The sequence below is a fragment of the Dicentrarchus labrax genome, unplaced genomic scaffold (assembly GCF_905237075.1).
Source record: "Dicentrarchus labrax unplaced genomic scaffold, dlabrax2021, whole genome shotgun sequence".
Classification (NCBI taxonomy): Eukaryota; Metazoa; Chordata; class Actinopteri; family Moronidae; genus Dicentrarchus; species Dicentrarchus labrax.
In genome coordinates, this window is record NW_026136703.1 from 20,561,028 (window position 1) to 20,583,118 (window position 22,091).

Consider the following 22,091-nt stretch of genomic DNA (forward strand, 5'->3'; position numbering starts at 1 on the left):
ATAGAGCATAGAGCTATATTAATATACTTTCAACCCCGAGTCAAACAGTTTGCAAAATTAATAGCATTTGATTTAGCCTGCTTGCAGTGTAATGTCTTTGCTAGAGCTTACAGAGGGTTAAAGGCTCAGTTCACACAAATAACGACATAATAATCAACCCTTAGTGATATTAATTTATGCAAATGGTTGTGTTTTTTTTTTGCTGAGGTTTTAAATCTACACCCCCAACCCAATACAATGACTGAGAATTACATTTTTGTTTGTGGTGCATTAGCAGACAGTTGCATATTTACATATTCATTCGGCACAAAACAAAATCATTAATTTGGAGTCGTGCGTCTGTGAACGGGTGAATGTAAGTCAATTATTCATTCACCTTGGTGTGGACAGTTTCCCCATTTTTAGGTTTATTAGAAAGTAGTTCAAAGGAAAGTTGTTGACAGCAGTAGCCAGGCCATTGTCTCCAAAAAGACAAACTGCTGTTGAATTCTTTGATACTTTGAGCAACACAAATGGAATTCCACTCATCCCCATTATATTAAGAAAACTGCTGAAGATCCCAAAACTTCAGCAAATAAAACCACGAGGATTCAATGGGAAACATGTTTTTTGTGCAACAACATAAAATCCTCAGTCAAGGTCAACTTACTAGCCTTTTTTTGGAGTTTTCAGTTGCATCTCATGGTCTTTATCAGCGATGCAGTTTGCTCAGTTGTCGTAGAGAATATCTCATAACAACTGCACTAAAGACCATGAGATGCAGCTGAAAGCTCCAGAAACAGCTATAAAGCTTGGACTTTCAGGGTTTTTTTGTACTATGATGCACAGTATTTCTGTTTGTATCTTGGGCGAACTAATCCTTTATGATAAGAGAAAAACTAATTATAGTTTTTTTTATTATTTTTAAGTCATAAAGAATTATCTACATGTCATAAACTCCACCCATCAGGAGTGCCGAGCAGGTGAAAACAAATGCCTATTATCATTTGCAGACTGTCTGACAGAGGTGTGATATTATTAAGATTATTAACATTATAAGCATTATGTAATAAGTTAAGATATGATGCTTAGAATTATGAACTGTGATCATAGTAATGAATATATATATATATCAATAGTGATAGTGAATCTAGTGAATCTTCCTCTCATCTTCTTTCAAATAAGTATTATTCCTCTCATTAAGTTATTTTTACAGTGTAACTTCACCTCATCTAACCTCCAGCCTCCAGATTCATGTCACCTTTGTAAAGTCATCATCATTATCCAGTCGGTGTTGTTGTTGATGCTAAACACTGTGTGCAACTATTCCCGTGTATGTGCACAGTTGCTTGGTTCACCTTCGACCCAGCCTCCGCTCACCCGGACATCATCCTCTCCAACGACAACCTCACGGTGACGTGCAACAGCTACGACGACAGGGTGGTCATGGGCAACTCTGCCTTCTCCCGCGGCGTTCATTACTGGGAAATGACCATCGATCGCTATGACAACCATCCAGACCCGGCCTTTGGGGTCGCCCGCGGTGACGTCCTGAAGGATGTGATGCTGGGGAAGGACGACAAGGCCTGGGCCATGTACGTTGACAACAACCGCTCCTGGTTCATGCACAACAACTCACACACCAACAGGTAAAGAGCCAAAGTGATGTCCATGAGTGGATATTTAAAGCTTTTAGAGGCTTTTATCATTTTTAGCTACTCAGATACTTTATTAAAGTAAAAGTAGGAATACAACTATTTAAAAACACAAATAAAAGTCCTGCGTTAAATGTCTTACTTTATTGTTATAGCTGGTTGTGCAGTTTGGTAGTTTTATCTACTGGTTCCCAATCAATCTGGTTTTGGTCAAACTATAAATCTGAGAGCTCATAATAAGAAATACATTTGGTAGGAAAGAAGAAAAAAACTTGTTCTGCTTCCTAAATTTGTTTTCATTTTTTTCAATTTTCTCTAATCTTTGCGTTTATGTGAAATATTGGATATTTTTTACTTCTTTGGGCCTCAAAAAGGTTCTTTAAATGAAACCATGTAAGCAGTTTGGAGGGTTAATGTCACTTTGGTGTAACTGCTAACAACTCATAGACATTTGAAACATGACAAAGGGCCTCAACACAGCTTTGTTGTAAGGTGTCACAAGCCAGAAAGGTTGGGGACCAGTGGTTTAATCTTTAACAGTGTAAAAAAGTAAAGCTGTCAAATACATTTAGTGGAGTAGAAAGCACAATATTTTCCACTGAAATGTAGAATAAAGTAGCAGAAAATTAGAGTCAAGTACCTGACAATTTTACCCAAGAACAGTAAATATGCTTTGGTTACTTTTTACTATTACTAACACAGTACAGCTACAGGGTGAAAGAACAAATGTTTTGCAGGATGTTACTGACAGAAGCACCTATTTAACATGAATATCTCCTCAGTTCATTTCTCTGTGTGTGGCCGTGCAGGACGGATGGTGGCATCGGTAAAGGATCTACAATAGGAGTGCTGCTGGACTTCTCTCGCGGGATCATTATCTTCCTCATCAATGATGAGCAGCAGGGTCCGGTGGCTTTTGAAGGCTTGGAGGGCGTCTATTACCCCGCTATCAGCATCAACCGAAATGTCCAGGTACAGAATTAAATTGTGTATATATGAACTCGAGCTACACATTTAATTTAAACTAGTTTAATTTCTGATTGTAGATCTGTTTTGCTTTTTTTTTTTTTTTCTAGCTTTGGTACTTTTAAACATGTAGTATCAAAAAAGTAGTCAGTTTTGTAGCTGCCGGCTGCAGCCCTCTCACTCAGTACTGGACCAATTTCAAAAATTGTTGTTCCCATTAGTCACTTAGACACAAAAACATGGGAAGATAGAGTCCAGGCTGAAAATACTGAAGTTAACCTGTAAGGCTTTTATCCACTAGGGTTTCAAATAAAGTTGTGAGAGTTTGAACAGTGTGTTGGCTGCACTGTATGAGGTTGTATTGACTGACCAAGTGACGGGCCACATGCTTTTTAAGAGGTTAAAATTGAATTCAAACATGATATTCTGGTGCTTAGACACATTTCTAGCCCACAAAATCTATTTCACTTTGTACAAATATTACAAACTCCAAGCAATAGCATGTCAGTTTTATATTTAAATGGGTACTGATTCAGTAGTGTCCTTCCAGAAAGTTCAGTGAGATGAGATATCCTAACTTTCAGTTCCTAGTATGGGTGAAGCAAGAACACCAGATGCTACATTTACTATAATGCAACATAATATTTTGATAGATGTTCTATTTGCCCACATCTCTCAAACAACACACCCGGGTTTGTTACGCATACCCAAGCTGCGTAGCACTCCTTGTGATAAGTAAACTGAACCTCATGTGTAAAATTGGTGGATTAATTATCATTACTTGGAAATAACTCTTTTTCATAGTAAAATTTGAATTACTTTCCAGAGTCATATTTAATTTACAGTAACCAATAAAGCTTTTAAAACAGCCCCCAAAGCAAAAGATTCACCCTTTCTGAGCATTGTTGGGGGCATTTTCACTTGATCAATAAAGAATCACAAGTACAGTCATTATATATTAAAACCGCTTTTCCAAGTTTTACAAATGATCAAACGTTGAAAGAGAAAGCTTCAAAGACTGAACAACAGTTATTAGCTTTGAATTTCTTATTGCTCTCAGCCAGTTTTCTCATTTTTAATGCTGTCTCTGGGAGATGAAAGTGCCTCCAAGACAAAACACTCACTGAGGAAATAGTTCAACAGCTCCACCTGCAGGCAGAAAAATAAACCAAACATTTTTGCCATCATTTATTAACCCACATATTTGTATGTAAATGTGTTTTTCTTCAGGTTACACTTCACACTGGACTTCCCATCCCTGATTTCTACACTCCCGGGGAGGCAGATCCCACTGGCTCCGTGTGCTAAAGACTCACCACCACGACACCGGTTGCAGAAAACCTGTCCAGGATTTCCCAGGGTTCGTCCTGCCGGTCAATAACTATGATCCCACCCTCACCCTCCCCACCTCCTCTTGTCCCCCTGACCGACTGACCCCATGACTCTCCGTAAGAGGCCCCATCCAGCGCTGAGCCATGCCTTTATCATGCCTAAACCTTGGACACATGGACCATCTGCAGGACAATGTCAAAATGTACAGTGCTTTGCAATCTGTACCTTGTATTTTGACGTGATACAGATAGCTGAAGGAGGGGAAATTGAAAAATAATTGTGGATTGGAATTATGTGCAGTGACTATAATGTGAACTTAAAGGAATAGTCTGACAGTTTTGACTGGAAAATACGCTCATTTGCTTTCTTGCAGAGAAAGGATTCAAACCATTCTCGTGTCTGTATGCTAAATATGAAGCTAGTGGTTGGTTAGCCTAGTTTAGCATAATGACTGGAAGTTCAAAAGTATGTCTACCAACATCTCTACAAGAGCATAAATTTAAGAACGACATATGGTTTTACAAGCACAAAAAACTCTGTATTTAAAAGATAAAACATGTTAAGTTAGTGATTTTTTTAGTTAGTGATGAGGATGCATGGTGTTTACTTCCTGATATTTTATTTTTTAATATCTACATTCAGACTTTTGTCATCTTTGTACACAGCTGTTTCCAGTCATTTAGCTAAGCTAAGCTAACCGCCTGCTGGCTGCTGTAGCTTCATATTTAGCATAAAGAAGACCTTATCTAATCTAACAAAGGCAAATAAGCATATTTCCTACAAAACTGAACTGTTGCTTTAAAGGAAGGTGGTTGTTTTTGTAGATGAGTTAGAAAATGTAGCCCCCGTCATACCATCAACGTATGGTTCAGTATTCTTCATTCTTATCTTACTTTCTTAAAAACAAAAAACTATTTACAACAAATATTCTATATATTTCTTTTCCTGCCATTAGTCATAAACATCCTTACACATTTAAAACACCAGGGGGAGCATGAGAGGTGGTCCTTTTTGTGTATTTGTGTGAATGTGTGAGAGAGTGGGGGTGGATGGGTTGAGACTGGTCAGCAGCTGCAAAGATCCCTGGACGAGAGCAATAGTCCAACTCTCAGCCGCTTCACTGTCGTATCCTCGTCCGTGTACATGAGACGCTTTTCTTAGTGGCTTAGCTCATGTGAACCTTCTGTATCGTCTGTAAGAAAAAATAATAATACAGCATCGGCGTATAAAATGCTACTGGAAGCGAGGCCTTCATGCAGCCTTTCTCTGCGGTGCAGCTCTCAAAACAGGAGGGATGGATTTTGGTTTAATGTATCATAAAAGCAGGCGATTCTGCGCATTGAGTGTTGAAAATGGGTTAAAGATGATGACTGTGAAGCTGCTTGAATAAGGTGCTACAGCAGCTCGCTTCATTCTGGCTTTTTTTACTGTAGGTGACTGAATCCTGGTAGTTTTGTAATATTGTTATTGAAATGATCTATTGCAAAGAGGTGTATAGCTAAATAAGTTATTGATGTTTGGAGTTTTTCAATGAGAACTCATCATTGTTCCTTTATTTGATGTATAGTTATTACAGAAGGGAAGAAACTGAATCTTTTTGTCGCTTTAAAAATGTAGTTTGGAGTTTGTTCTTGAACTGAAGAGGATTTACAGTCATCATGAGAACCAGTTTATGTCCTCCTAAAGCAACAGGAAGGGTGATGATGCACTGAGATGGTTTTTGTGGCGGTGAATTTGGGCAGCAGCTTCCTCAACGGGCAACAACATGAGACAGAAGACTAAGCCATGCTAGCAGCTATGTGATGCTCTACCTAGGTAAAGCAGTTTTTTGATCTATAATGTTAATTGTCAGTTAACACTAAACACAACCTACAGCTGAGACCGATGTTAATGCCATTGGTTTTGCAGGGACAAATTGAAATATTGAGCTGACAATGGAGCTAAATAAAAAAAATAAAAAAAATCAAGTTATTACAGTTCATCCTGATGGGGACATGAATGGCTGAGCCAAATATCATGGCAGTCCATTCACTAGTTATCAAGATATTCCACTGAAAACCACAAATGTGTGGATCACCAAAGTCCAAAAAGATTCACCTTCTGACCATGAATGTTTGCGCAAAATGTTGTGCCACTCCAACTGGTAGATATTGAGACATTTCACAGTATGAGGGACGACTTTGAGCTTCTGCTGGGGCTTTAAAATCAGGGGGCCCAGGAGAAGTCATCTTCTGTACCAGATTTCATGGCAATCCATCTAATTAGACATGTCGCTAATGAAAAGTCAGAGGATCCTGTAATTTTCTTATTCCTCTTGTGTTTGGGACCATTACGTGTCAAATTCAGATATTTCAGTCTGGACCAACTGCTAAACATTGCTCTGCCTAAAAAATGCTTCCTGGCAGCAGTAACTGAAATAAAAATGTTAGTTTGAGGGAACTGTTGCCCTTCAAGTTGCCCATAAATATTCCCTGTGCATCGTTGGCCTGAGACATACAGTACATGTCTAGCATTCGCATAAGGTGCTATCCTGTGTTTGAGCTTCATGGGTGTGCCTTTTTCCCCTCTTCAGTACCCAAAAGATTTATGAAACTTTGCTACAAACTAGATTAATGGCTTCAGCAGAGTCAACTGTAACATCTGTGATGCCTGACTTCACCTGCTGCTACATATTTTTTCTATCGGCAAAAGGGCAAACTCAACAATAATCATGTTTGTTATGGATATAATAACCACAGTATTGAAGGGAATATTACAGTCAGGTATGGCAAGCTGTCTTTCTTAACTTTCTAAATATTTTTTTTTCCTCTTTTCTCTTCCCCCGGGGTAATATTGATTGTAAATTATCTGGGACTGATGGATGCTCACATGGATGCTAAAATGGCTGCACACAGTAAACTATATAATTTTCAGTATGATATGTGCATGTGTGCTGACGATGATAAACCAAATTACTGCAGCGTTCAGCAAGTTGCACGGCCTTTGCTGCGAGGCTAGGTTCAAGCTTTGATTCATGCAACATTTAATTGACGGTTTTTCAAGGTAAGCCTTTTGTCCGAGCTGTAATTATAAAACTAGACTACAAAGAAAGTCCATTCAGCAGTGGGTCACTGAGTGGCGAGAGCTTCTTTTGACTCATACAGACACAAGTGCAGCCATTATCACAGCATTATACAACCTCAGATTCCAGGACAAATAAACAAAATGGCTTTAATTTAGCAAAACAGTTCACCAGAGGGTTGTCCAGTAGGAGATGACACACATGTCTGTTACTTTTCAACACAAATGATCTTCTCATGGAACATTTTCTGTGTGAACGTGTTGTTTTATGAACTTATTTGATTGAAAAATAACAAACGTGTGTTTCTGTGCTGGACACACAAGGGTGCTGACATTAAAAAGTGTGTGATTGTAATATTTATTATTTCTAAACCAGCCAAATACACTTCAATGATAATAAACAAGCCCCCGGGGATTATTTAGATATCGTACAGCCTCGTCAAACTTTTATGAATTAATAAAAACTTAGCACAGTCGCTGGGCGACACTGGGTGTTATATCTCCAAATGTACATACATACAGTATGTGTGTGTGACTGACTGTTAGTGTGTGTGTGAGAGTGTGTCTTACCTGCATTATAACCTCATTTTAACTCCAAAGTGATTTGTTTGATCCGAGGTGGAATGTCATTACTCGATATTATTATTTACAGTGATCCTGAAATATGTCTATGGAGAATTTTATGAATATAAAATGAACATTGTTCTTACTATGATTTTAACACAGTATGATTATTATGATTGTTATGATTATATGTCTATCATTACCATATTACTGCTATTATTATGATGATCTGAAGTGTAATGAGCCTCTGTGTTTTTTGTATGTGTGAATATTCAATAAATAGGTGTCAACAAGGTCTCATGCTGCCTGGGATATCTGTCTGTCTGTCTGTCTGTCTGTCTGTCTGTCTGTAGTTTTCAATGTCTCACAACAGTGAATCAAAGTACATTTAATCTGGCTTTCTTGACACTGATCAACAGAAAAAGACCCTGAAGTGTCGAAAATAAAACAAACCTACTATATAAAGTTATCTAAATGAATAACAAATGTACTTTGTGCAAGTGCTCACCTCGTCTGAGTCAGTTTTAGTATATGCATCTTTGGCAGCAATTACAGCCTTGAGGAATGTGTTTCAATAGGTCTTCATCAGCCTTATATATCTGGACTCTGCAGTTCTCTACTTTCTTCTCTATAGAACTGCCCAAGCTCTGTCTGTTGCATATTCTCAATTGGATTGAGATCTGGCCTTCGATTCGACTCCAGGACATAAATGTTGTTTTGGAGCCATTTCTGAGTAGTTAAGGCTTAATGTTTGAGGTCAATGTCTAGCTGGTAACTGCATCAGCTTTTCCTCCAGAATTTCCCTGTATTTATTTGACCCTCACAAAAGTCTTCCTTTCCCATGCTGCAGAGAAGCATCCCCACAGCATGAGACTGCTAACATGCTTCACACTGGGGATGCTGTGTTTTTGATGATGGCAACTGGACGGCATTTATATTGCACTTTCATCCAAAGCCTTTTACACTTCACACGCAACAATGGCAGTGAACAACCATGCAAAGCACAGCCGGGGAACAAACCCAACTCTGCAATCGATAGACAACCCACTCTACATGCTGGGTCTCTCCTGAGCTCCACAAGCTAAACAGTGAGGATGTGCAGGATTTGGCTGAACATTCTCAGTGTTTGATATTGAGTCTAAGGGCCAAAAAGCTCAGTTTTGTAGAGACAGTCTCCCACGTGCCTTCTAGCAAACTGTAGCCAAGATGTCATGTGAGTTTTGTTTTAAGAGTAGCTTCCTCTTCCTCTCCAGACCAGCACCCGGACATCTGTCTATCTATCTATTAATCTATACTTAAAAAATGGGCTGAAATATTCCTTACAGGGCAAACACAAAGTCAGACTAACATTGTTTGTTTTTATTTTCATATAGTTTTAAATGAACTTATGGCAAAATATAACTGACAAGTGTAAATCATAGAAATTTGTGTCAACTGCAAACTGCACAAAACTTTCACTACTTCATATCTGTAATCTCTCTGTGCACTTTTTCCTGCTGCTCAGCTCTGCAGCTCACCAGGGGCCGGCCGTGGAAACACCCTCCCCCTGCTTTCACCAATGAAAAGCAGCAAAAGGAGGAGACTGCTGCATGAAAAACTGCCACCATCTTACCTTTCAGGTTCACTTTCAGCCAGGACATCTACACTAACCTCAGGACAAACCTGCTCACCCAGCATGGCGAAACCTCTCACCGACCAGGAGAAGCGCAAGCAGATCAGCATCAGGGGGATTGTGGGAGTGGAGAATGTAGCAGAGCTGAAGAAGGGCTTCAATCGTCACCTGCACTTCACTCTGGTGAAAGACAGAAACATTGCAACACCCAGGGATTATTACTTTGCCCTGGCTCACACTGTGAGAGATCACCTGGTGGGGAGATGGATCAGAACACAGCAGTTTTACTATGAAGCAGATCCAAAGGTAAAGATCTTAGTGTCAATGTGTAACCAAACTACACCTTATACTGTAAATATACATTCCACATATTCTTCAGAATCTAATTCAACTGCAAAACATTAAGAAATATCTATAAATACAGATAATATTCATCTAAAATATATGTTTCTATGTGTTAAATAAATCAGAGAATCCTCTGCTGCCAAAAAGAAATTCCACGTGCACTTGAAGCTAGGGTTTGATGTATGTTTCAGACTATAAAAACTGACAAAAATATAAATATTTCACATGTAGATGACATTTGAAAGTTGTTTTTAACTTCCTTTATAATGCATGTTTTATCTTCAAGTGCAAATAAAATATGTTCTGCTCGCTCAAACTGCAATGCAAATCCTTTCTGCCTACGTGGTTTGTGTTTGTTTTGAAAGAAAGCCATACATTTATTAAAGAGCTCAGTCTCAGACTTGTTTTGTACATTTTCGCAGCATAAAACTTTCCAGTAGAGTAATTTAGGGTCATTGCATCATGTTTACACTGCTATTTTGTGCAGGAAAATGTTTCCTTGTTCCAGTTTCTCAGCTCAGCTCTACACTGCAGTCTCTGCACCTTCAATCCACAATCAGTATATCACAAATATTTGACTGCAAGATTAGTTAATGTTTGATCTTTAAAGATGTGTGCAAAGAAACTCAATGTTTCTGATTATTTCTTTTTTTCACATGTGCAGAGGGTGTATTATCTGTCTCTGGAGTTCTACATGGGCAGGACGCTCCAAAACACGATGATCAACCTGGGGCTGCAGAACGCCTGCGATGAAGCCATCTACCAGGTCAGGACACAAGTTTACAGGAAACAAAGGCAACATCAACCACAAACACACATGCTGAACACATACAATGACTGTGCTAGTTTTGTTAACTTTTTCTTCTTCATAAAAATGTCAACAATAGGGTTTTATGTTCCCTTCTGCTGTAGCTCGGCCTGGACATGGAGGAGCTGGAGGAGATGGAGGAGGATGCAGGTCTGGGTAATGGAGGTCTGGGCAGACTGGCAGGTAAAAGGATGTTTGAGCTTGAGGAATAAAGGGTTTTATTATATACCTGTTTGTCTTGAAACTCTGCAAATGCAGGAAAGACATTTATTTTTGCACTTTATCACTTTATCTCCATCACAACAATACTCCATTATGATTTCAAACCTGTTTTGGCACCTGTCCACCAAATACCTTTGTATGCCTACTGAACATTTGAAGGAACTAGAAGCCACGGAAATGTTGCAAAAGAATGTGTAAATGACCGAGGGAACTTTGCACTTCCCCCACTGACACCAGGAACACAGTCATTTCGTTTCTCAGTTCAGCACAATGGAGTTTGTATTTTGATTTTATATCAAATTCTGAAGTTTGTTTATTCTTTGCACACAGCATGTTTCCTAGATTCAATGGCCACCTTGGGTCTGGCAGCGTACGGTTATGGCATTCGATATGAATATGGAATCTTTAACCAGAAGATAAGAGACGGCTGGCAGGTAACTGCAGCTAAAAATACATTTTCTACAAATTTCAGTTCATCAGAACACTATCAGCTGCTTCTCAGTAGTTTCTAACTTTCACAATATACTCTTATAAGCTTAATTTGACCTAAAATGATGAGATATCTCCAAACAAATGCACCAGTTTCTCTCCCTATAGTTCATAGTTCAGGATTCTGTTGTCATGCTGTCAGGAGTCAAAGTGGAGCAGGGCCAAAGTAGAAATTGATTAGGTCAGAATACATCACAAGATAATCATTAACACTAACCTAGCTTGTGGTCTGCACGCCTTTAACCACACTGAGGTGGTGCAAGCTCCTGGCAAAAACTGGTGTGGGTTGGTTTTAGAAGAAAAGACCAAATAAACATCGCGTATCTTATGATAAGAGATCCCCAAACTAAAGGCTTTTGCCCTTTTGAATTCTTCTGGTTATTTGATGTTCAGACTCTCAGTTCAAACATGTACTTCTGAACACTGAACTAGATTTAAGCTCAGTGTTTTCTCACTGAGGTGGATGAACCTACACATTTAATCTCTGCTGCTAGTGGACAGTGAAGTAGTGAAAGTTGGTGCACTTTATTCATAACATTTTAATTCTAAAGTTTATAAAGGGGTATAAAGAGGTCAGAAAAAGCAGAGTTTTAGTGTCCTGCTCAATGACTTCTCTCTCTCTGGAGCCTCGCTACATGTAGAATCATATTAAAGCATTTTATCTTTGCCCTGGACCAACCCATTATAGGTGGAGGAGGCAGATGATTGGCTGAGGCATGGAAACCCGTGGGAGAAAGCGCGTCCTGAGTACATGCTGCCTGTTCATTTCTATGGACGAGTAGAGGAGACAAGGGATGGCTCCAAATGGGTCGACACTCAGGTACTAAAAAGTATGGATTGCAGTAGGTACTGATGGGTGAGATCAGGGACCAGGGACTCTGTATGAAGTGACTGGTAACAGTTCTTGTGGGAAACTCACACAACCACAAAGAGACACAAAACATCTACAAAGATACTCAAAATGTCTACAAAGGGACACACTATTATGTAACCCAAATAACTATAGAGACATAAAGTGACTACAAAGAGACACAAAATGACCTCAAACAATAGAGTTTGTCTGGGTATTTTGATCCTATGTAGCAATGGGAGGGGCCCTTTACATGTACTGAGGGCCCACTTGTCTTATTATCTGTCCATGACTTTAGGCTGTTTGGTTACAAATTGCAGATTATGTTAGATTTTATGTTAGTAGTTTATTTGCAAAGAACTTAAATGTGAGTCAGACATATTTGTACTCTTTTGTTTTTACCCCATTCAAAAGATTACAGGCTTTTATTTTGTAGGCCTTTATAAACATATCCTGCAGGGAGATGTGACAGTGTTTTAATGCAAATGTGTTTCAGTTTACACAAGTTGTTTTCATAAGTTCATTGTCCTGCTGTGCCTTCCTGCTGACTGTTTTATCTGTTATCTCTGCAGGTGGTGTTGGCGATGCCTTATGACACACCCATCCCTGGTTACATGAACAACACTGTAAATACCATGAGGCTGTGGTCCGCCCGTGCCCCGAACGACTTTAACTTGAGAGACTGTGAGTGCTGAACATTTATAATGTAAAACCCACTTTTTGCAGAACACCCTCTGCATTTCATTTCAGTTTTCAACAGAATAACTTTGCAAGAAAGAAGGAAACTGCTGCAACACTGGCACCTTGCAGAAACATGTCTGTGTTGCAAAATTGCTCAAATACCACAGTTTCTTCTCCTGCAGAGTTTAATATATAATATGTATATAACATAGTATCAGTGTAATTAAAATTAACTTTCCCTGTCTGTAGTTAATGTTGGAGATTACATCCAGGCTGTTCTGGACAGAAATCTGGCAGAGAACATCTCCCGTGTTCTCTACCCCAATGACAATGTGAGTTCAATGTTTTATCATTAAGCACATGTTGATGTTTCTATGCAGCTACATGCTAAATATATTTTGGACTGATACTGATAGTGGCATCATAAGATCATTGTCTTATACCGGATATGCATCATTTTTTGACACACTGATAATCTGTTCTGTCCATTTCTGTCTTAACTGTGTCTGTGGTCTCTCCTGTAGTTCTTTGAAGGAAAAGAACTTCGTCTGAAGCAGGAGTACTTTGTTGTGGCAGCCACACTCCAAGACATCATTCGCCGCTTTAAGACCACTAAGAAGGGCTCCCCCGGCCGAACCTCCTTCGAGAGTTTCCCAGACAAAGTAAGCTTCAAAATCAGTGTTTTATTGATGGATGCAAATGGAAAAAGTGCAGAGAAGATGAAGAAGTGAGTGTCCTTAAAGGAAATGTGGCTGTTTCTTAACCTTATTTATCGGTCATACGCAATCAGCTGGCAGTTGCAACAATATCTTGACAGCTTTTTTTCTCTTCTCAAAGGCCTCCGACTTGTTCAGACAAACTGTGCATTCAGAGAGAAATCAGTGAAATAGAGCAGAGAACCAACAGAACATCTAAAGATATGTAGTGTGATAAACAAAATCAGCAGCCGCAGACATTATGTTTCATAACACAAAGTAATAAATCTTTGCCGAGTTGGAAACTGTGCAGATATAATATTGTGCAAAGGCGGGGCGTATTTCAGGTCTTAAACACCTGAACCTTCTTTTGTGTTTCACAGATGCTTCTTTAATCCTCCATCTAATAACAGTGAAAGTAGGCTATAAATAAAGCTAACAACTTACAACAAATCACAGAACCAACACCTCATACAATAGACTCTACTATTATTCAGCAGCAGTTACAGGAAATAACAGTTACACTATAGAATGTTGTGTTTTACAGGTCGCCGTCCAGTTGAATGACACTCATCCAGCCATGGCCATCCCCGAGCTGATGAGAATCTTTGTGGACATTGAGAAACTCGACTGGGACACGGTGGGTGAGAGTCAGATCTATTTCAATTTCAACCATTTTGCTCACTGATGGTGTGGAAGTGCAACCATGAACAGCTAAAAACAAGTAAGACAAAGGAGGTCAAAACCACAGAGCTTGGCAAATGAAACAGAAATGTGTATGTTGCATAATGTTCATGTGCAATAGGAAAGTTACCAGCCAGGTTGAGAAATAAAATCCAGGCAGGTGATGTAAATTAGCACAGAAGGGATGATATCAAGAAAGAAGTCATTAACTACAGAGCTCAAGTGTGATCTTTAATCAGATAAAAAATAAACTCCCCAACCTCTGCAGGCATGGGACCTCACAAGACGCACTTTTGCCTACACCAACCACACGGTCCTCCCCGAGGCTCTGGAGCGCTGGCCTGTGGAGCTGCTGGAGACCCTCCTGCCCAGACACCTGCAGATCATCTACCAGATCAACCAGGTCCACCTCGATGTACGTACCACGGCAAAGACGCCGCAAAATGAGAAAGAAGTTAATGTTGTTTCTTATTGACCGAACACACAGGAATCTGCTATCCTAAAGCTGTGTCTGTTTTTCGTACTGCAGAGGATTGCAGCTCTGTATCCAGATGACATGGACAAACTGAGGAAAATGTCTCTGATTGAAGAGGACGGCTGCAAGAGGGTGAACATGGCGCACCTGTGCATTGTGGGATCTCACGCTGTCAACGGAGTTGCTGAGATACACTCCAACATCATCAAGACTCAAGTGTAAGCCTTCTGCTGATGACACACAGCTTCAACATATAAATCTGTGTAACAAGATAATGAAAGCACAGAAAAGACCAGACATTTTTATATACAATGACAACAAATGAGCAGAAAGAAACAAAGGTAGCTAAGTGAAACTCAGATATGCAGATCACTAAAACAATAGTTGCTAAACACCACATGAGTGCAATATGGCCTCACAGAAAACCACAGGATTGATTCATCACCTCTGTTACACTCTGAACAATAACTGAATGATGGGATCTTGAAATGCACAACTGCTGTTAAGAAACCAAGACACAGAACACTTGGATTCCTGAACAATGAGGAATGAATATGGTGTTATGAGTCAGTGCGATAAAGTACAGACTGTACCAGTGTTCATTACAAATCACATATAGTTTACAGAGGTTTTTGCAAACAATGTGCCGTCTTTTTGTATGAAAATGTATTATCTATCTATCTAACAGACTCTTGAAACTGGTTTGAGTTGTGTAATCCATCACAGTAAACATCAAGTCTGCTTTCATTTTTTACTTTATCATTCTAAGTTTATGCAATGCAGACTTCAAATTAATCTGTAATCTACATTCCTATGTTACAATAATATAACACTGACAGAGATTAACGCAAACTTGATGTTCACAACTCAAGCAAGTGTTTAATTGATTTTTGGAATGAATGGAAACCAGTGGTTGGATGGAATATTAGGAAAACAACATTCATTTTAGCTAATTAACTAAGGTTGGTGTGAATGTAACTGGTTTCACAGGTATTACACCATAAGGTATTGGACACATTTTTGACCTGATGGTGACTAAATAAAAAGTGAAAGCATTGCATAAGCTAGTCCTACTCATCCTGACATCCAAAGTTATTGAGACATTTTACTAAAACCCACAAATGAGAACCACATGATGGCTCCAGATCAGTGGTCAGTTTTTGCCCAAGGCACACCTGTATTCATATCTGTGCAAAATAGCCTCTATAACACATCTGTGAACATTTATTTTTATTGAATATTTCAAAGAAACTCATGAAATATTTATTCAACAAAATACTTTAAGAATTCATTTGAAATTGCATCAAAGCAGCAAAACACACACACACACACACACACACACACACACACACACACACACACACACACACACACACACACACACACACACACGCAAACCAGATAGGTCACAACATTTTAATTTTTTAATTAAGTAATGGAGCTACAAAGTGCATACAAAGCAAATTAAAAAATCAAAAATGAATCCATAACTTTTTGTATAGTAGTATATTGCATAACATATGATTTTCATCCCACAGCACACCTGGACTTGTTTAAGAACCTTGATGAGTTCCTCTGGGAACCATGAATGTTTTGTGCAAACTTTGTGTCTTTTAACTACATAAGTGAAAACTTTGATCTGCTTTTATCCCTAGAGGAAAATTCAAAGGATTACCAAAGTCATTAGAATTTATCTTCAGGTGTCAAAAGTCTAAACAGCACATGATTTATGGTTAAAGAGATAAAATGAACATGCTGGTATGCTCCTTTTACTTCCTTATATAAACATGTACACTATTTAGAAGATTATGCTCCTGATAGACTAATTTAAGTCCTTCCTCATTTCCTTTTTCTTTTTCCTCTACAGATTCCGGGATTTCAGTGACCTAGAACCGGAGAAGTTTCAGAACAAAACCAACGGCATCACTCCCAGACGCTGGCTGCTGCTGTGCAACCCCGGACTGGCTGAGCTCATAGCTGAGGTCTGTCTGAGCTGCATGAGCAGTAACTAAATGATCGCGCACCAGGAGATTTTGTAGCAGTTAAGGCCCCTGAATCCTCGACAATATATTCCCCAGCTGTCGTATGATCGAATCTTGGCATGGCTTTCTCTCTTTTACAGCCTGTGTTCCAGTCAGCTTTCCAAATATATATGAGGTGGAGTGTAGTAAACACCGTCTGTTTGTGTTGCACATACTTTATTGTGAACCTTTGATGTCTCTGTTAGGTCATTGGGGAGGATTATGTGAAGGACCTCAGTCAGCTGGAGAAGCTGAATGACTTTGTTGACGATGCTGCTTTCATCCGTGATGTCTCTAAAGTGAAGCAGGTAAAGTGCAGAGCAAAAAGTACATTTACCCAGCACTGAAGCCTAATATGATTTTGAGGTGCTGTATTTTCATTTTAAGTTACTTTATACTTCTATTCTGCTTCATCTCAGAGGGAAATAATCAAGACTTTAAATAAAAAAACAAACAAAAACATTTTAAAAATAATTGTAAACGATTAAGTTACTGTTTCTCAACCTTTTTTGGCTTGTGAGTTCTTCCAAAAAAGAGGTCAAATCATCCAATATTTTACAAAAGCACCAAAAAATTATACAAAAATCTAAAGAAAATTATATATTTTCATTATTATATCAATCATCTCATGACCCCTCAGATTAATCTGGCAGCTCACCTCGACCCCTAGGTTGGGAACCACTGGACTAAACATATATAATAATATATCAGTAAAGTTCTTTTACTTTTGATATTTAAAAATACTTCTGTACTTTTACTTTGTTAGGATTTTGAATGCAGGACTTTTAGTTTGAATGGAGTATTGCTACATTGTTGTATTGGTACTTTTATTTCAGTAAAGGATCTGAGTAGTTCCACTGTTGCAGAAAGTCCACAAAGGCACAAAAGAAACCAGAAAAAGAAAATTCAGTAATGTCCAGATGGTTTGGTGGTGTATTTGTACTCCGCACGGGCAGCTGTTATGGAGAGCAAGAAAGCTTAATAAAGAAGGCATATCAATAGATTTAGAAGCTTTGTCTGACATGAAAACAGTTGAACTGTATTGATCAATTGATAAATTGCAAATCTAAGTCTTTCATACCATATTGGTTCCTGTTTTTATGTTACACTAATGTTCTGAATGTCCTGTTGCACCATGCCTCCATGCATTTCAACATGAACAGCATGAACCTGTTCCTGTGCACAGTAAAAACCATCTCCTAGTTATTATTTCTGCACATCATTACAGGCAAAGCTCACAATCTGAATTATTTGTGCATTGCAACATTGCATTTAGCAGTTTTAAGGACAGTACATGTCAGGACAGGCCACACCTGTGATTCAGCAACTCCACCCCCAATGAATAACTCCTTGGTTGCCAAGTCACATATTTCTGATTTTCTCACAGGATAACAAGGTGAAATTTGGCCAGTACCTGGAGAAAGAGTACAGGGTGAAAATAAATCCATCCTCCATGTTTGACGTCCACGTGAAGAGAATCCACGAGTACAAGCGTCAGCTCCTCAACTGCCTGCACATCATCACCATGTACAACCGTATGTGCAATCACTCATTACAATGTGCCGGAAGGTTTCTCATCACATGCTTCTGTGATTGCTAAGTTACATGACACAATCTGACATGTCCTGGTGTGGAAGATTCCCCACCCGGTGGGCAGAGCAAGTTAAAACAAACACTAAGAATGAAATGCATCTGCGGTTTAAATCGAGTCTGGGAAATTTCCATGCAGTCATCAGACCGTGATAAACAAGAAATCAGATTCGTCAGCAGTTCTGTTTTGTTTTATACAACATGCAATTTACTTTCCCTGCATCTAAAACCTTTTCCTTTCTTGGGAATATTCCCAGATATGCAAATATGATATGCCCTATGTTTCAGAACAAAATGGCAATTCATTGTCATCAAATTGCATAAAAGCTATTATAATAAGAAAAAAATCAAAAAGGTCTGATCTATCACAAAACTAGAGTCTATAGCCGTGCTAACAGCTCTGTGAGAGTGCACAGTGGTGCCTTTGGCTAAATGCTAATGCTACCATGCTAACATGCACACAGTGACATCATGCTGATGTTTAGCAGGTTATGTTTGTGGCATTAACTATCTAAGTTTAGCACGTTAACATTTGCTAACAGTAATTATAAACACAAGGTACACGTGAGGCTGGTGGCAATATGATTAGTTTTGTAGATATTTGGTCATAAACCCAAATATTGGACAAATAAAACATTTTAACCTGATGATTTTGGTAGATGGAATATTAAGCCTTCACCAAAGTTATTATAATTAATCCTAAAGGTGACGTGAAAGTCTGATATCACAACAATCCATCTGATAGTTATGGAGACATTTCACTGGCACTATCAACCAGTAGTGCTGCTTCACTTTTAATGAGTTTGTTTGTCTTTTTATTTTTTCCAAGGCATCAGAAAGAACCCGACTGCGCCATTTGTGCCACGAACAGTGATCATCGGGGGAAAGGTACCAGCCAAAGCTTACACGACAAACAACAATCCAATAAACAGGCAAAGAGTGGTGTGATATTTTTGTTTTACAGTAAGTCATCCACTGTCGCCCTCTGCAGGCTGCTCCTGGGTATCACATGGCAAAGATGATCATCAGGCTGATCACTTCAGTGGCTGATGTGGTGAACAATGACCCTGTGGTGGGAAACAAGCTGAAGGTCATCTACCTGGAGAACTACAGGGTCTCTCTAGCAGAGAAAGGTACCATTTAGACAACTTTCTCTAATACCTGCACCTTTTGTGAAGGTGCATAACACAAAAACACACCACTGCGTGTGAAAAACTCTCTTTTGAAGAGTTATAGTTTAAAACTTCCTAAAAAAAAAACTGCTGCAAAAATTTTAATTTTAACTCTTATCTGCTTTTTTCAGTGATACCTGCCACAGATCTGTCGGAGCAGATCTCCACCGCTGGCACAGAAGCTTCAGGAACAGGTAACATGAAGTTCATGCTGAACGGAGCCCTGACCATCGGCACCATGGACGGGGCCAACGTGGAGATGGCCGAGGAGGCCGGAGAGGAGAACCTGTTCATCTTCGGCATGAGGGTGGAAGACGTGGCTGAACTGGACAAAAAGGGGTAAAGGAGTATATTTTATTGCTCGTGTTTACGTTTTTAAAGCTCTTTTTATGCTGTTAAAACGTCTTTGTCTATTTTAGATATGATGCCATGTCGTATTACAAGAAGATTCCAGAGCTGAAACAAGTGATGGACCAGATCACGAGTGGATTTTTCAGCCCTAGAAACCCAGACCTTTTCAAAGACATCACGAACATGCTCTTCAAATATGACCGGTGAGAAACTCTTTACTTTCCAAAATGGTGTAGCCCAGTTCAGGTTATTTGAAGATCACCAAAACTATTTTATATGGGAAGCAAACACCCTTGAATGACTTATACTTTTATGTCAACAATCATTTTTTTTCTTAGTTTTTCTTCTGATGAAGGAGGTTTAAGTTGTCCGTCATGATTTATTGACTCTCCCTTTTTTCTCTTCAGCTTCAAAGTGTTTGCAGACTTTGAAGACTACATAAAATGCCAAGAGAAAGTCAGCAAGCTCTATCAGGTAACATTTGCCTCAAACAGACCCGGGGCCTGTTCCGTGAGATCAACGGGTTAGACAGCTGTCTTTGGGCTCAACTTTTTGATTTCCGCTATCACTAAGCTGGCTCACTTTTAATCACTATGTGTTAACCTAACTTAACTTCAGAGCATCAGATCAACACCTACCAACAGCCCAACCAATCAGATCACTGGAAAAACTGACACATTATTCGTACAGGATGCCAGTATAGATATAAGTTTATGACAAGTGATAAAGAGCAGTATTTGTATGGGTCAGGCTTGGCTCTCCATGTTTCACTTGGGTTTTAAAATAGAGCTTCTAACAAAAAGAGGGATAATTACCACACTAAATACATAATGATGATTATAAGCAGCCATTTTGACCTGAAATAGTAGAGTAAACACAGGTTGTTACTAATAATACTAATTAAGGTTCTGTTGCATTAAGTGTAGCAGAGACTTTCCAGTGAGCCAACAAGCACAACAGCAGCACTCTGACACTGTTTGACCTGAATGGAACAGAAACCTAATTAGTATCATTGGTAACACCTGTGTTTACCCTATTATTTTAGGTCAACATGGCGGCTGTGAAAGCTTTATTATAAGTTTATTTCCGATTCCTGACAGTGTTGATGCTATTACACTCTTATTCCATCACTTCAGCTCAGAATAACATGAACAGCATTTCAGTCAGATAGACCTCATCAGGCCTTTTTCTCCTCTTCTTCTCTGACATTACTTTGAACTTTTTTAACGCGCATCTGACAAAAAAAATTGAATTTGGAAGTCATTTGTAGTGTTTATACAGCTTACTGTGACTGTGACTGAAGTTGAACTTTCTTTGCAGTACAGGCCCCTTGATCAAGTCCTATTGCTCGAGGGGCAGATATTGTTTGTCTGTTTTGTGGGCGGCTGGGTGGGCTTTGCATTCATTTATTCTTATTTATCATTTTTTATTATATTTATTATTTTTCTATTATGTATATATTCACTTGTTTTTCACCTACTTGCACGAATATAACATATTTAAATATGTAAGTACGATAAGCAACGTAAAACAGGAGTCAAATTCCTTCCATTCTTCTTTTATTTTTCATTCTTTTCCTTTGTCTTTTCTGTTGTAATAGTATTGATAAAGCATTTTAAGTTCCTAAAAAGAACTTTACAAAAGGTAGTATAAAATGAGAAAGAACTAGTAGCTAACAAAGTATGAAATGGTCAAGCAGGGGAAAAAAATTATCATGAAATACCAAACCTACAGAAGCAGAAATAAACATCTTTTATTTCCCTCTAAAAGAATCCAAAAGAGTGGACGAAGATGGTGATCAGGAACATCGCCGCCACAGGAAAGTTCTCCAGCGACAGAACCATCACAGAGTACGCCACTGAGGTGTGGGGCGTCGAGCCGACGGACCTGAAGATCCCACCTCCAAATGAGCCGAGAGAGGCCATCGAAGAAACGGCCAGAGCTCTGAAGAAAATGTGAGGCTGTTTTACCACCGACGGCTGCCTTTATGTTTACAAATCATTTACCTTCCGTTTCCCTTTTTCACTTTTTAACCATCAAGTTACACATTTCTGAACTTTTTGAAGAACTTTTGGATGTTTGAGAAATCACGTCTGCACACGTTTTCTTTTTCACTTTTTATTGTCAGAGCACCTGAGTCAAAGCACTTGCATTAGAAACAGTCTGTTACAGTCCTGTAGCACTAACACCTACACTAAACCAAGAGTCAGTGTGGAGAACTCAGAGGTCAGATACTTCATACTTGACATTCCTGGAGTTTAGGATTGGTGGGGGTTTTTGCATTTTGGGAATTCAGTAGGATGACAGTAACAGAGCAGCTGACTAAACTGAATTTTTAATTACATTCCTGCGACTTTATGCTGCACTGAGTGACAAAGCCTGTCTATACACCAGGCAGATTGAAGCCAATTCTAAGATTTTATTTGTATCTGTATCAGTCTAACTTGGCTAAGAAGGTACAGTTTTTTTGTCCCAGTGATGAAATAAAAACATATTGTGTAATATAATATGTGTAATTAGTGCTTTTGTTTCAGATTTTA

At 38.9% G+C, this 22,091-nt stretch overlaps 2 protein-coding genes across 5 annotated transcripts in view; both read left to right on the plus strand.

Annotated features, from left to right (window-relative positions):
- Positions 1-7,851, plus strand: part of trim9 (tripartite motif containing 9) — a 41,465-nt gene extending 33,614 nt beyond the window's left edge. For 2 of the 4 annotated variants that reach the window (XM_051393791.1, XM_051393807.1), the window contains 3 exons: positions 1,325-1,628; positions 2,417-2,606; positions 3,831-7,851. In XM_051393791.1, the coding sequence (XP_051249751.1) occupies positions 1,325-1,628; positions 2,417-2,606; positions 3,831-3,908 (572 nt within the window). In that variant the 3' untranslated portion in view covers positions 3,909-7,851. The remainder of the gene's footprint in view (positions 1-1,324; positions 1,629-2,416; positions 2,607-3,830) is intronic. The other 2 variants (XM_051393799.1, XM_051393818.1) reach the window with 1 other exon arrangement.
- A 1,314-nt stretch (positions 7,852-9,165) lies between these two features.
- pygl (phosphorylase, glycogen, liver) lies at positions 9,166-22,058 on the plus strand. The gene is made up of 20 exons (XM_051396035.1): positions 9,166-9,474; positions 10,178-10,279; positions 10,426-10,504; positions 10,874-10,977; positions 11,721-11,852; positions 12,455-12,566; positions 12,813-12,895; positions 13,088-13,225; positions 13,806-13,898; positions 14,211-14,357; positions 14,472-14,635; positions 16,285-16,399; positions 16,645-16,746; positions 17,826-17,973; positions 18,858-18,916; positions 19,020-19,161; positions 19,332-19,539; positions 19,620-19,754; positions 19,959-20,025; positions 21,322-22,058. Exons 1-20 carry the CDS (start codon positions 9,232-9,234, stop codon positions 21,508-21,510), a joined length of 2,562 nt encoding a protein of 853 aa, XP_051251995.1. The 5' UTR covers positions 9,166-9,231; the 3' UTR covers positions 21,511-22,058.
- Positions 22,059-22,091: the final 33 nt, after the last annotated feature.